Source organism: Liolophura sinensis, chromosome 3, assembly GCF_032854445.1.
Source record: "Liolophura sinensis isolate JHLJ2023 chromosome 3, CUHK_Ljap_v2, whole genome shotgun sequence".
In the NCBI taxonomy this organism is placed as follows: Eukaryota; Metazoa; Mollusca; class Polyplacophora; order Chitonida; family Chitonidae; genus Liolophura; species Liolophura sinensis.
In genome coordinates, this window is record NC_088297.1 from 19,224,060 (window position 1) to 19,238,752 (window position 14,693).

Sequence of the window (14,693 nt, forward strand, 5' to 3'; positions counted from 1 at the left end):
TTCCCACTATTAGCGAGGTGACAACTGCCGGCTCTCTGAGAGTTCACACAAAAGCCTTCATTTTTCCCTACTTTTAGTGCCGATGACAACTGTCTGCTGTCCGAGAGTTCATCACTTGACCGCACGATCTTGACCCCTCTGCTTCAAGCCCTTCCAGGTCAGGTGTACCACATTGACACTCAGTGTGCTTATAGTCATGGAGAAAGTTCAACATTTTGCAGGGTGAGTAGTTGTCAAATGTGATTGTGATCAATCTGAATGTCCCTTGTATCACATAGAAAATACACACGCCAACACTATTATGTACCACATTTAATAACCCCAATCCAAGAGTTAATACGTGATACATCTGCGTTGCTGAATACAGCCTAATGAATTAGACGTTGGATACTAACGTCGGAGGACCATTCCCAAAGTTCTCGGTATTTTCCCACTTGAAACCTTCGTGGTGCTTCCCACTTGACATTGTTCTCCGTAATAATCTTTGATCGAGGGATGACACCTATGTTAGATTATATCGACCATTTCATATAGACCATTTCTTGTTCGCAAGCCAGGAAAACTCCCAACGGGTATACATGCCATAAGAAAGAAGACTGTTGTGTCAGGGTACCTAATACAAACCAAATTACAGCGTTATGCTAAGTTAAGGGAAAACTGGCGAAGTGGCAAACAGTGATCCTATTTTACACATTAAGGCTGATTATACTTCCTATGCACTTTTCAACAAACTGAAGATGTTAATATCCCATGCTGTGTTTTAGAGCTTTTATAACCAGACGTCGTACGAAGATATATGTACTGGTCTCTACTGCTCCATTCCTGGAACCACCTTTTGTAGAAAGGTGATGCCGGCTCGTGGGACGTCTTGTGGACAAAATAAGGTAGGATATTCTCGATATCTGTCTCGGTTCTTTTTATTGATTTGTTTATATATTCATTATATATTCACTAAGTCAAGCTTCTGGTTGAAGGAAACCGGAGTGGTGGGATTAATCATCGACATTCCTCCGGACCAAAAACTGCAGCTGGATACGAACACGAGACCTCATTGGCCAAGGACCTGATAATGGCTATTCCAACATACATGTTCTTGACCTAACAGGAAACGTTTGGTTTTTATTTCATAATATGCAGTTTGTCCTAACATAGAAGATGTGTCCTAACATAGAAACAGAGAAAAGTTATTGAAAGGCTTCTAGGGGCATACCAGCGGTCAGTCTGGAATTTAAGTAGCCTACAGTCGAGAGGTCAGCAGTGACAATTGTTAAAACAACTCTGCGTGGGGGGAATAGCCCGCATGGAAGGCACTAAGCGTTCTTCTGTGACGTCATTTCCGAAAATGTCCGTCCATTGACGAAAAGTATGCATAAAAAATTGAGGGGTTATTTAGAAATATATATGATCCTGCAAAAATGTTTTTTTGTTTTCCTTTTTTTGTTTTGTTTCTGGATAAACTTCTTCACTATCCATGAAACGTAATCTGGTGGTCAGAGCCTCTAGTCATATATCCTTTAAACCGAGAAAGCTGACTGCGGCAGTATCCGTAGGGCTCTGCTCGATTGTTTCTGACCATGAAATGTAAGCATAAATTCGTGAGCACGGCGAAAGACACTAGTCAAATTGACAAACAAATGGCACCGTTTGTAATTTTCCTGTAGAAACATCACCTATTTTTCATTTTACTGTTGTGCATGCATAAGCTATCATATAAGTCGCGGATATGTGTTTATATTGCAGTGGTGTGACAACGGCGCATGCGTGTACAATAGCAATGCCCCAGCTGTCTCAGGTAAGTTACTTCTAGAAACTTCCCACATGGTATGCATTTTTCGACGACATAGCCTACTTTGTTCATAGAATTTTGAAAAAAAATATTGCCTTTGAACCTTTAGTGGAGATATTGTCCAGAGTACACATTGTACGAAAAGAAAGTATGTACGTTAGTAAGTATGTATGTATGTATGTATGTATGTATGGTTAGAGTTTAACGTCACACTTTTTCAGTCCGATGACCACGAGGTGTCATTAAGTATGTGCACATGTACGGTGTCCTCTTTTGATGGCGAGTCCATACCGCCAAAGTGCTGCCGCCACCGAAGACACCATATGTGACACCCCATCCAGTGACATTATACTGACACAGGGCCAACCAGTCATGCTTCTTTGCTCTAGCCTTTCAAGTGCTGAGCGCCAAGAGAGGCAGCAACAAGTGCGATTTTTTAAAGTCTTTGGTATGACCTGGCCCAGACGCTCTAAAACTATTAGGTCACCGAAGCGGTGCTACAACAAAGTATCCAGTCCAGTTTTAGCCCGATGTGTAAGATAGTATGCAGATAAATATCATGCTATCAAAATTCCCTGTTGTAGATGTGTGTTATTGGCTAATACACATGAACGAATTTTAAAACTTTGTGTATTGTGTAGTTTGAACTAAGTAACTGGTCGGTATAAAGAAATATGTACTTAGGCCGTGAGCTATATTCGCTTGAAAGCCGTCAGTGCTGTACTAAACCCACATCAAATTCTTACATAAAATGTCTTTACGGTATGTATAATAATTAGGGCACGTTGGTGGCATTTTCTCTCCGGTTGTGCCACACATACACCTAATCTTTTAAGGCTGGCAGCTCAGAGGAGGGTAATGACACAGCCCGAATTCCGGTAAACTCGTTGTCCATAAACTGTGACTTGGATAGGACTTTGTACCAGGTGTCCTGAACACAATGTTTTAGTGAGGCAGGACTGAAATGTTGGAATCGACAATACACTAAATAATGCATATTCGTTTTATATCTACAGCGTCTTGCCCACTTGAAGAATATCCGGGTGTAATCAACCGGCTGAATTTGACATGCACACAGATGATTCAGTCTCGGAGTGACCTCTGCTACCGGGAACATTTTAACCAACAGTGCTGTGAATCTTGCCCAATGATACAAACAAACCAACCAAGTTAGTATTTTAATTTATTCAAGGAGGTGTCCTAAACTTATTCCACACAAGGAAATGTCCTAAACTTTTTCCACACAAGGAAATGCCCTAAACTTATTCCACACAAGGAAATGCCCTAATCTTAAGAAATTTTAAGGAGATATCAATAAAATCTTCGTACACTTGAGTAAAAATACGATTTGAAAAGTTATGTTTGGGGAATTTGTAAGCGTTATCTTTAGACAAATGGTTCAAAACTTTCACTATATGAAAAGGTTTTAAATATTTTCTCCTCAAAATTATAGCTTTGTGAAACAGGCTCATAGGCCTAGAAGACAAAGACCTGGAAATTTAATAACCTGGTTTCACTGAGATACCAAGGTTTCAGTAATGTATACGCAATTAAGTGACGTATGATTCATGATTCAGTTAGGTTCCACTTTGCAGCAGTCGACTGGCACCTTAGTTACTGACACCATATGGCGTTGTGCTGTGGCGAGGTACACGTAGACGCGTAATGGCCAAGAATAAAATGTACATGTAATTTTAACGGCAGGAGTCTGATCATTCTCTCATATACAGTCAGGCACGGGAGATTGTGCTGAGGATCAAACTTGCTGGCTACAAGATGAGTTAAATAAAAAAGCAATATGTTTAAAATCGCCATAATTACAATATGTTTTTACGGCGAAGACACGTGATGCTCTAAATGGACTTTCTTGCTTTCTTTTAAAGATTGTCAGTTTGGAGACAAGTCTTCAAGTTGTGGTGAAATATCAGCTGCACTTTGTTATATACCTAAAAACGAAGATCTCTGCTGTGAGAGTTGCGCTAAGTTGAAAAGAGCGAATCAACCAGGTATTTGTACATTTAGAATGTTCACCTTGACAGCACGTTGGACGGGGGTGCATTTGTATCTCAGAATATGCGGCTGACAAACGAATCGTGTCGATAATTTTTACGTCATCAATTAAACAAACAAAATCATCTAAAATTTTACTTAACTGTTACGCATTTGTCCAATCTTTCATAATGGAACTAAAAGAAAAGTCGCCTGTATCGACCCATGACTATGACATGATGTCAGTATGAATGTACCCATTTTTCACAGCAAAACTCAATTCAGTTTGTTAAATTCAGCATTGTAACAGTGGTGGTAGAGAGAAATCAATTATAATATATGATTTAGTCGGTTTTAAATATTTAGGAATTTAAAATTTAACATTTATCAAAATGCTTAGAAAATATTGTAATCTAACACTGTCTTTTTGTCTTTCACGCACTGTGTTCCGCTATAAATTGTTCAAAGTCTATCTAAAATTACGTTTCATGATGTTTAGGCCACTTTGCATTTAAGCCGTGTACATCGTTTAACATGTATCATGTTAACACTTAGAAAATGCTGATATTTTAACATTTACGTTTAACAGTGTACCAGTGTTAAATGTAGAAACACTGAAAACATTCGTTTTAATGATTAAATTTTCTTGTCTTTTATAGAGTGTCAGTTTGGAGACAAAGACCCCGATTGTAGTAACATAACTCCTGCACATTGTTACGTTCCGAAGAACGAAGGCATTTGCTGCGAGACCTGCGCAACGTTCAAAAAGAGAAACCAAACAGGTATATTTTAACATTTCAACTGTTCACTTTAAAAAATTAAAATATACGCCTGCTCTTAAAGATAAACTTTTTCCTATTGTGAAACACGTTAAAATCTTAAAACTATTAATTATATAACGCTAATTTCAAAGCATCTTTCACTTGTGTATCATGGCAGTCAGTATCATGGGCGGAGGATACCGGAGGACGAGAGATAAATCACTGACTTCGGGCAAATTACAGACCACATTGAAACTGGCAAAAAACTATAAGCTTGTTTTCGCGGTAGATAAAACGAAATAAAAGTTGCACATTAAATATTGCAGATTTTTAAAACAATATCTGACGAATAATAATAAAGTCGAGGCATCACCACGTAATTGTAAAGAGTTTCACAAGCTTTCTTTCCACATGCCGAGATCATTATCAAGTGAAAAACATTTAATTGCTGATGCCCCCTCGACTTCACTGTTATTATTGAACCCATGTACGACTATGAGCTTTAAGCGGTATATCATCTCTAACTACTTCAGCTGACGTTGTAGCTAACATTTGGGCCTGGGTGTAAACAAAACGAATGACGCATTATGAGTGTCCAGACCTACCAATGACCGTGCCTTCAAGTGAGCCTATTCACTTATTCACCAGGCTATCATTTAAAACTCAGATATATAAAGCATTTATATAAATATCCCATTATGCTAAGAGAGAAATATAATTATTACAAAATAATGCCCACGGCCCTTCTTGACCGGAAGTCCGCAAACCTCCACCGGAGTTAAATGTTTTCGCACTACAGAGGAGACATAGGGGCATTGCATTTCTGTCCAATATGTCAATGGTGAACAACCTTTGTTAAAAACTCGTAGATCGGATCTCCACCAAGGTCTTCACCAAAATTCCAAGACTTGGTTCTTGGCCTAAAATTTTGCCCAAATTCATGCCTAAATTTTTCTGTCAAGTTACAGATATATATATGGATAGACTTTTAAATTGAAGCCGGCAAAAACAAAATCCTTAACGAAGGTATCGCACTCCTTTGTGAGCGGTGTCTGAACCAAGTATACATGTATGTTTGTTCCCCCCAAAACTTTTTAACGTGCGGAGGAGACTTTGATCTGGCATTAAAAGCAATTTATACACCCTAGCCCCAAATTCTAAAGTTTCATTTCTCCCACATTTACTGTACTAAAATGCAAATACCAGATAAAATTCATTGTTTCTTAATCAAATAGATTGAGAACATACATGATAGATTCTTCTTTTTCTATAACTATGTCTGGCTAAACACACAACTTTGGTTATTATACAATTTAGAGCTAGATTTTGGTTTTCACAAATAAAGCGGAATAAAAAAGTATTAAAATTTATGTTGAGTTTTGAAATTCATTATTTTCTGTCGATCAAATTAGGTTCTGTTACGAACCCTTCTACACAGTGAAAAAAATCGTCAAAGACGTTCATCTGTTGCTGTTGTATGCGTGTCAGATTCCCAATATTACATCAGAGACCACGACTCCTACACTCGGCGCACTGACTTATAATCTTTTAAATTTTTGTCAATGTTCACGTCTCGAGGCATCAATTAACTTTGAATGGCTGAAAACTCATCTCTACGACAATCTTGGCTCGCGGAGCTTCCAGGGCGTACATTGCCCCTGGACTCCCCATAGACTTTTGAACTGCCATCGCCATCCGGGCAGCCAGTGTTTATTCTTTTTAAAGAATTTCAACATTTCTCTTTTACGCCCCTGTGTATTTTAAAGTCCGAGTTTCGGAGCCTCAACTTTGAATGTATGCTCAGGTATCTATGGCAATCTAAGCGCGCTGTTTGAAAAGGCAAACGGCCACGGCACCCTCGCCTAACGTGCTAATGTAGCCTTTAAAACTTTCATTTACAGAATGTCACTTTTACGGCTATCAACCTTTTATTTTAAAATGGCTGAGATCTCATCTACGGCAATCTTGTGCAGCGGAGCTTGGACCCTAGTATGCTGTGATCGTTGACCCCCCCCCCCCCCCCCCCGGCCACCCCACTCCCCTTCCCACTTTCAATTTCCTTTCGTGGCCGCTGTATGTCTGCCTCAGAATGTAGTGCTAGTATATAAAGCCCTGGATTTTGTCCACCCTTTCCTTTAGCTGTGTGAATGTGAGAAAAGAAGAAGCCAGGTGTGAAATAATTATGTTGTCTTGTACTCTTTTCCAGGCTGCGTGTATGGAGACAAATCTACTAGTTGTAGTGGTATACGTCCTTCGCAGTGTTACTCACCTAGCAACGAAGACTTGTGCTGTGAGACATGCGCAAAGTTCAAAAGAAAGGATCAACCAGGCATGTATACATTTAGATTTATTTATTTGATTATTTATTTGATTGTTGTTTTACGTCACAACCATCCCCAGGTTGCCGCAGACCTCCCCATGTACGCCCGTATACATTTAGAGTGTCTAACTTGAAAAAACATTTATTGATTGATTGATTGATTGATTTATTTATTTGATTGGTGTTTTACGCCGTACTCAAGAATATTTCAGTTATACGACGGCGGCCAGCATTATAGTGGGTGGAAACCGGGCAGATTCCGGGGGGGGGGGAACCCACGACAATCCGCAGGTTGCTGGTAGACCTTCCCACGTACGGCCGGAAAGGAAAAAAAAACATTCATAAATAGTTTCCTGCATATATATCTGCATATAGAATATGCTCTCGAAGTGACCACAAAATGGCGCCAGTTGTGAAACACATGACGTGCAAAATTAAAACCAGTGTAGTGTACAACACTTCTGTAGCCATTTGCGTGATAAAAAAAAAACACACAGCTATGTCTACAATTTTGTACTTAGGTAAAAATAATTGCATAAAACGAAATTAAATATGAACTAAAACCGGTGCTGTTATACCCTGACTTTGGATAACTGTGTTGACTGCTGAGTTTGGCTAAAATTTTAAACTTAAAATATGACTTAATACCAGTATTAGCAAAAACACTTTCCAACAACTGGGCCTTGTATGCCACATGTGGGAAAGTTCATCAAAACTTTCTGTGACGTCATATTTTCTGTAAATGGCGAGCTTTAAAAGATGTAAACGAATTTCCACGCGTTTCTCAAACTTTATTCAACTAGGGCTCGACTACAATGCAGTTATACAACAATCGTTGCATTAGTTCTTGAGAAAAGAAAGTTTAAAAAAAAATTCTAAATTTTACAAAATCCAAAAATGGCCACCAAACCACGTGATCAGCTTGCCCCCTTATTTACATCACACAATTCCTAAGCATACCCTAAAACATACCCACGTTTCATATAAATGGGATTTATCACCACTTACACGATGCTCGCATGTTTGATTTTGCAAAGCTTTTTGACGATTACGTATAATTACATATAATTTGATTAGCCAGTCTAAGCCAGATTTACTCATGGAAAGGGTTCATACTAAGATGTATAAATTAAGTCATCCAGCTATAGTCGCGTGTGCCAAATTTGTAATAAATTGGTTCGGTGTTTCTAGAGAATGGTTTTCATATAAGTCTAACGTGACCACCTAGTCATGTGACACAGAGCGACACATTTTTATATTCACCACTTCAAACCATAGGCAAGCAACTTCTTAAGTTGTAATAAATTTGATCAGGCGGTTTTCCGTAAAAAAATATTATTAGTAATCCTGACAATTTCAACAGGGTGTCGCCCTGCAGGGCCGATCCTCTAATAAATCAAACTAAAAGTTTGTTCCCCTAAGTTGTTCTCAGTTTATCAAGGTACATGCCGCTTGATACGAATGTAGATATTTAAACAAAATATATGTGTCTGACCATGTCAGTTGACATTACAAACAAATAACAAGTACACAAAACACACAAAAAAAACGAAAGCAAGCATGAGCCGGACTCACAGCGACCTCACAGCATTGGTGGGTTGCTCCTGTGTCTGTTACGAAAAGGTTACGCTCGGCCACGATGACCACGGGGGCCTCCTTACACCGCCATGACCATGGGTTAATCCGAATTAGACTCGCATGTAGATGGTCTTGGGTCTGCTAGATACCTGCGGATGGTCGTGAGTTTCCTGCACGTTCTGCCCCATTTCCTCCTACCATAATGCTGTTCTCCACATGTAAGTGAAAGAAGCCTTTAGTACGGCACAAAACAAGCAATGGATTAGGAAAAAAATACACCCCATGACCATGGTTTATCGGAATGAGGCACGCATGTAGATGGCCTTGGGATTATTGATTGTCTATTAGGCATGACGATTAATATGCAAATTTGTCTTATGACGCCTAGAATGTCGAACTTTTAAAAGATGTAGTGCACTGATTGGCTTTTTTGTGTTCTGTTTTGCAGGATGTCTGTTTGGAGATAAGTCTACAAAATGCAGCGGTATAAAATCGGCTCATTGTTATACAGCTAGCAACAGAGACTTATGCTGTGAGTCGTGTGCAGAGTTAAAGAAAACGGGTCGCCCAGGTAAGTGTACGTTTGGAGTGTTTAACATGAAGGAATATTAGTGTACAATATACACATAGAGAGTAGAGCCAGAGCAGCGACGACAGTGTGATAACTGACAAATGGTCACACAGAACAATTAGGTAAAAAAGATATGCAGTGATATTAATTACAATTAAGTTTTATTTATTTATTTATTTGATTGGTGTTTTACGCCGTACTCAAGAATATTTCACTTATACGACGGCGGCCAGCATTATGGTGGGTGGAAACCGGGCATAGCCCGGGGGAAACCCACGACCATCCGCAGGTTGCTGCCAGACCTTCCCACTTACAGCCGGAGAGGAAGCCAGCATAAGCTGGACTTGAACTCACAGCGACCGCATTGGTGAGAGGCTCCTGGGTCATTACGCTGCGCTAGCGCGCTAACCGACTGAGCCACGGAGGCCCCAATTACAATTAAGTAGTCCTCCACTGACCTAGTATTACTCAAAATGCTGTCTTATCATCACATTTAACATATCACCACGTTAAAACAACGCAAATGAGCGAGATCTCGGGGATGATTAGTCCACCAGCAGAATCCTGGTATATGCAGGAATACAATATAATTGTAGACGTACAACAAAGAGAGTAAGGCCAGAGGAGCGAGGACAGTGTGATAGCTGGCAAATTAGTAAAGTAACCGGTGAAATACGGCCTCTTGTCAATTTACCTCAGTTATCTGTTTATCCTATCTGTTCATGTAAATGTTTAAATAAAAGAAATTAAACTCCCATAGCTTAACAGATATTCGTTATAACACTTCACAAACATGATCCACTGAAAGTTTCAATTTACTTGGCCATTGCTGAGTACAGATGCTCACAGCAATATCTGACTAAATTACCTAACATAAACTTATTTAACGTGTTCAGCTCATTGCCTTATAAGTCTGTTTTCTGCTCTGCCCCCTGTTCATAATTATTTGCAGTTTTATTTGTTTCTTTTCTTTGAACGCAGGTTGTGAGTATGGGGACAAGTATACTGGCTGCAAAGTAAATGACTGCACGTCACCTTCGTATATAAAGAATTGTTGTGGGATGTGCAACAAATAAGTCACAGGTTAAAGCTCCAGTTGAACGAATGACGGTCTTGTTGGTCCCTATTACAGTGGCTACATCTACTATAGATCAGCAATCAACAGAGACACAACCACTGAACAACTATATAGCAGCCTTTTTAATGTATGAGAAACATCGCCGCGGATGGAGATCCTTCTGTTCATATCTATTAATGCTAACGACTTTAATACTTTTGTAACATATTTCGCAACATGGACTGGTGGTCACAGTGGAATATTAAACATTTTTAGCTAACCTTGAAGTCACTTCGCTTTTTTATTTTATTTGTTTCAGACGTGTGTGAAGACGCACTGAAGAAATTTTCACTTACACATGTGCAAGAGTTCGGTCAAAAACTTCTGTGTGTATTTGAATCCCCATTAGTGTTTACCCCGAGGGTTGTATTCTTGTGTCAGCTGAAACGAATGTGTCAGTGCAGAAAGAGAACAGAGAGCGATGTATTTCAGTATCTTTCTGCGGCGCCACGTTCAAACCCCAGAGATTTGGGGAGTGGAAATGTAGTTCGCGAACAGTGATCAACTGTAAAATTGTGACACTCGGAATCTGGTTTTCGTGTGGGATCAACTCGAGATTCAATACGGGAGTTTGGAGTTACACGGTGATGTCGTTGCCTTGCAGCACAGCATGTTCGGCAGTACATTTTAACAAGGGCCCGGCATATAATAAAATAAAAGATGATTTCCCTTGTAAATCTTCTAAAAAAAATATTTTAAGAAATAAAAGTAATCGATTATGGACAGGTTTCATTAGTGTAAGCACTACTCACCTTTGCTTATTCGTGGCCTCATGATGTCATAACGTCGAAATTCCGAACTCCCGTGTTAGCATGGCATATGCCATATGAAAGTCCTGAATTAGCATGGCATACGCCATATGAACTCCTGAATTAGCATGGTATATGCCATATGAAATCCCGTGTTAGCATGACATATGCCATATGAACTCCAGTGTTAGCATGGCATATACCATATGAACTCCCGTGTTAGCATGGCATATACCACATGAAATCCCGTGTTAGCACGGCATTTGCCATATGAACTCCCGTGTTAGCATGGCATATACCATATGAACTCCCGTGTTAGCATGGCATATGCCATATGAACTCCCGTGTTAGCATGGCATATACCATATGAAATCCCGTATTAACATGGCACATGCCATATGAACTCCCGTGTTAGCACGGCATTTGCCATATGAATTCCCATGTTAGCATGACATATGCCATATGAACTCCCATGTTAGCATGGCACACGCCATCTTAACTCCCGCATTAGCGTGGCATATGCCATATGACAGCTGACAACAATACAATATTTGTGTATATCACAGTATGATATAGAGCCTGGTCATCAGTCTTGGTGGAAATTTGATCGAGATTACGATAAACTGACAAGTGTCAATATTGGTCGATGATAGCGATATAAGTATATGTAGATAAATGTCATTAGCAACACATTTAGGGGTATGCAGACATATTTATTTACTTATTTGATAGTTGTTTTACGCCGTACTTAAATATTTCACGTATACGACGACGAACAGCGTTATGGTTGAAAGAAAGCGGACGGAGCCTGGAGGAAACCCACGACAATCCGCAGGTCGCCGGAAGATTGACACGAACTGATCACAGTGTCATGGAGTTACTGCAGAGCCGATCTGAGTTGTTTTGGCGGCATTAAAGCACTTTAAGTGCACTTGAACATTTAGCCTTTAGTAATTTACATTAATTTTCAGAATATTACTTCCCTGCTGTTACTAGCTGTTGGTACCTAGAAAATTTCACTCACATACTGACGACATGTGACATATGAACTCTACCCTAAATAATGGTGAGCTTCATGGGTTCAGGCATGAGATGTTTATTTTTTCCACGGTGAAAATATCGATGAAACTGTCAGGGTTAATTTCGTTATTGTTAGAAATAAAGTGTTAACTTCGGATGCAATTCCATGAGTCCACATTATAAGTTATGTACTGATCTGGGATCCAACCCCTTGTCTGCCCAGTGTTTGGATCCACCTCTACTGCCTTTGGGTGTAATCTTAAGGCAGGAAGTTTGCGTATAATTTAAGATAACTCAAAAGGAACACCTCTTGGCGATCTTCGCAATGTTCGACTGTGGAATAGTCCGCATTCCCTCAGCAACTCCCATCTTACCCCTTCCAATCTTTTATCAATGGTATTACCATTTACATGAACCATATCGACAAGGTTTTCAAGGAAAGTGTGCGCTTAACACGTCATAACTGTTTATCATGTTGTTATCATATAATGATAGTTTACCGCATTATTACCATTTTCTTCAAGGTAACCGTTTACCACACCTGTAATCACCTGTATTATTGTTTCCCACTACATTATTACGTTTACCACAGAATTACAGTTTATCTCGGCATTACCGTTCCTCATCCGAGTTCGATCAGAATACTGAATTAGCGCGGAGTCTGGATGTGACTGTCAGGCCCTTGATCAAATAGATTTAGCATATTTATATGGCATTTGTCAACAAATACACTTACCCTTCTTGGCGGGTATAAATGTGTTATATTGGCGTGGATGCATGTAACCGGTAGCAATCTGAGATATGTGTTCAAACGAAACAGTCCTAACTATCAAACTATTATAACATTTGCACTGTAGACAGTTATTCCATGTTGAAAATAACACTGATAAACTTGTGAACCCCAAACAATTGGAAAGAAAATAAAACGATCCAATCAAAACAGATCATGTACCTCCTGTACCCACCTTGTAACGCCCATGCTTTCTCTTTTAAAACCGGCACTGATGGTTCTTTTTTTAGAGCATTCGCTTCGTGGGCGGTTGATCTAGGGTCAATCCTGGATCGGGTCAGTCCTAAGACCATAAAAGAAGAAGTTGTAACTTCCTCTCTTGGCGTTCAGCATTAAAGGAATAGTGCAATATAAGCGTCAAGTCCGACATTCCTATACCATTCATAGTCCGTAAAGGGCGTTCCAAGTCGATAATCGCAATATCCATTTCCACAACAACGTTTAACACTAACTCCCGAAGACAAAGGTATGTAAGAAATTATACAAATAAGAAATAAAGCCGGTAACACAAAAGAGAGAAGTGGTCATCAGTTTTCAATGATGCCGGGCAGACAACGAATATTCCAGGCATGAATTCCATATCAAAGTTTAAATTCGTAGTCCGTGAATGAGTTCCATGTCAAATAACAGCTAAACAAGTATCTCGATGGCCGTATCAGTATAATGGCTCAGGTGGTGTGGTTTACTTGTCTTCGGAAGTCGTATCAGTTGAGCAGCACTAGATAAAAGGGCGGTGAAAATCCGTCCTGCAACAAGGAGGTACATGACATGCACTCTAAAGATTCCTTTGTCTTCGTATGACAAAAATTGTTAAGTACGAGGTTAATCCTTAAGCTCCCACCTACTCCCTTTTTCTCTAAAAAATAATAGAAATCAACTCGGAATACGAGTTTAAAAATTTGAATTGGATGCCATACCTAGAATATTGACTGTCCCCAAGAAAAACTGATAACTGCTCCTCTAATACATGCTATCAACTTTACATACTGATCATAAATTATTTCTCTTATATTCATAGGGAAACTTGTGGTTGTCGGTGTTTTTCTGAATAGTGTAACGGATTATCTACTTGGAACGCCCCTTCATGGTCTTCGAATGGTATACGCCTTTGTCGGGCATTTAGGATTATAAAATACATGTCATGTTGATAAAGGAACCCATAGACAACTGTTGCCATTAGCTGTAATATAAAAGACTACAGCATAGAGAGTCAAACCAGAGGAGACATGACATTATGATAGTTGCAAATACGCAAAAGCAATCTGTAAAATATTGTCGATATACCTGAATATGGGTTTAATTCTAACTGATCGTGCTTAAGTAACAGCTAATTACACGTCCCTTAGTTTAATGGCTCAAGCAGAATTACGTAAAACAAATATGCAGTGATTTTTTAAATTATTTTCATTTAATTTAATTGCAATATATTAGATGTCACTTGTCCAATACCCAAAATGCTGTATTGTCATCATTTAATATACAAACACATTAACTAATATGATCAGTGCTGTGCGTGAAAGAAACTGGAGAGTCTTGAAAAAACCACCAACATTTGGCAAGCCACTGAAGAACTTTTTCACATTAACATACAGATATCGGTACAGTATTAGAAACGGCCTTTAGCGATCGGTACACTATGCCAAGGGACTCACAAGCGTCATCGGCCGCTACTCTTGTAAACGACTAATCAGTTATAGAACGGAGTCACCCTGTTAAATCCCGGCTTTTAACCCACACCCCGTGTGTCCAGGCGATTAACGGCAATCTTCCGCCTTTCAATAATCACCCTTAAACACGATCCGTTTCTTGGCCTGATGGTAAAATATCCCAACAGTTAATGTGTGATATTTAAGTAAAACATAATGTATAATTTCGTGTTCCCTATTGTGGAACAATTCGTCCGTAGCCTCATGCAATTCTAAGACGTCAATTGATATTTACAGCAATATATAAATATGTACACATGTACTGAGTGTAGTGCTCATATGGTCACGTGACTTGTCGGATCCGTG

At 39.4% G+C, this 14,693-nt stretch overlaps 1 protein-coding gene across 1 annotated transcript in view; it reads left to right on the plus strand.

Annotated features, from left to right (window-relative positions):
* LOC135463867 (zinc metalloproteinase/disintegrin-like) overlaps positions 1 to 11,260 on the plus strand; it is a 29,991-nt gene extending 18,731 nt beyond the window's left edge. The window contains exons 12-20 of the mRNA XM_064741323.1: positions 78 to 222; positions 765 to 884; positions 1,741 to 1,792; positions 2,803 to 2,955; positions 3,670 to 3,792; positions 4,435 to 4,557; positions 6,743 to 6,865; positions 8,883 to 9,005; positions 9,987 to 11,260. Coding sequence (XP_064597393.1) covers positions 78 to 222; positions 765 to 884; positions 1,741 to 1,792; positions 2,803 to 2,955; positions 3,670 to 3,792; positions 4,435 to 4,557; positions 6,743 to 6,865; positions 8,883 to 9,005; positions 9,987 to 10,081 — 1,057 coding nt within the window. The 3' untranslated portion in view covers positions 10,082 to 11,260. The remainder of the gene's footprint in view (positions 1 to 77; positions 223 to 764; positions 885 to 1,740; positions 1,793 to 2,802; positions 2,956 to 3,669; positions 3,793 to 4,434; positions 4,558 to 6,742; positions 6,866 to 8,882; positions 9,006 to 9,986) is intronic.
* The last annotated feature ends 3,433 nt before the right edge of the window (positions 11,261 to 14,693 follow it).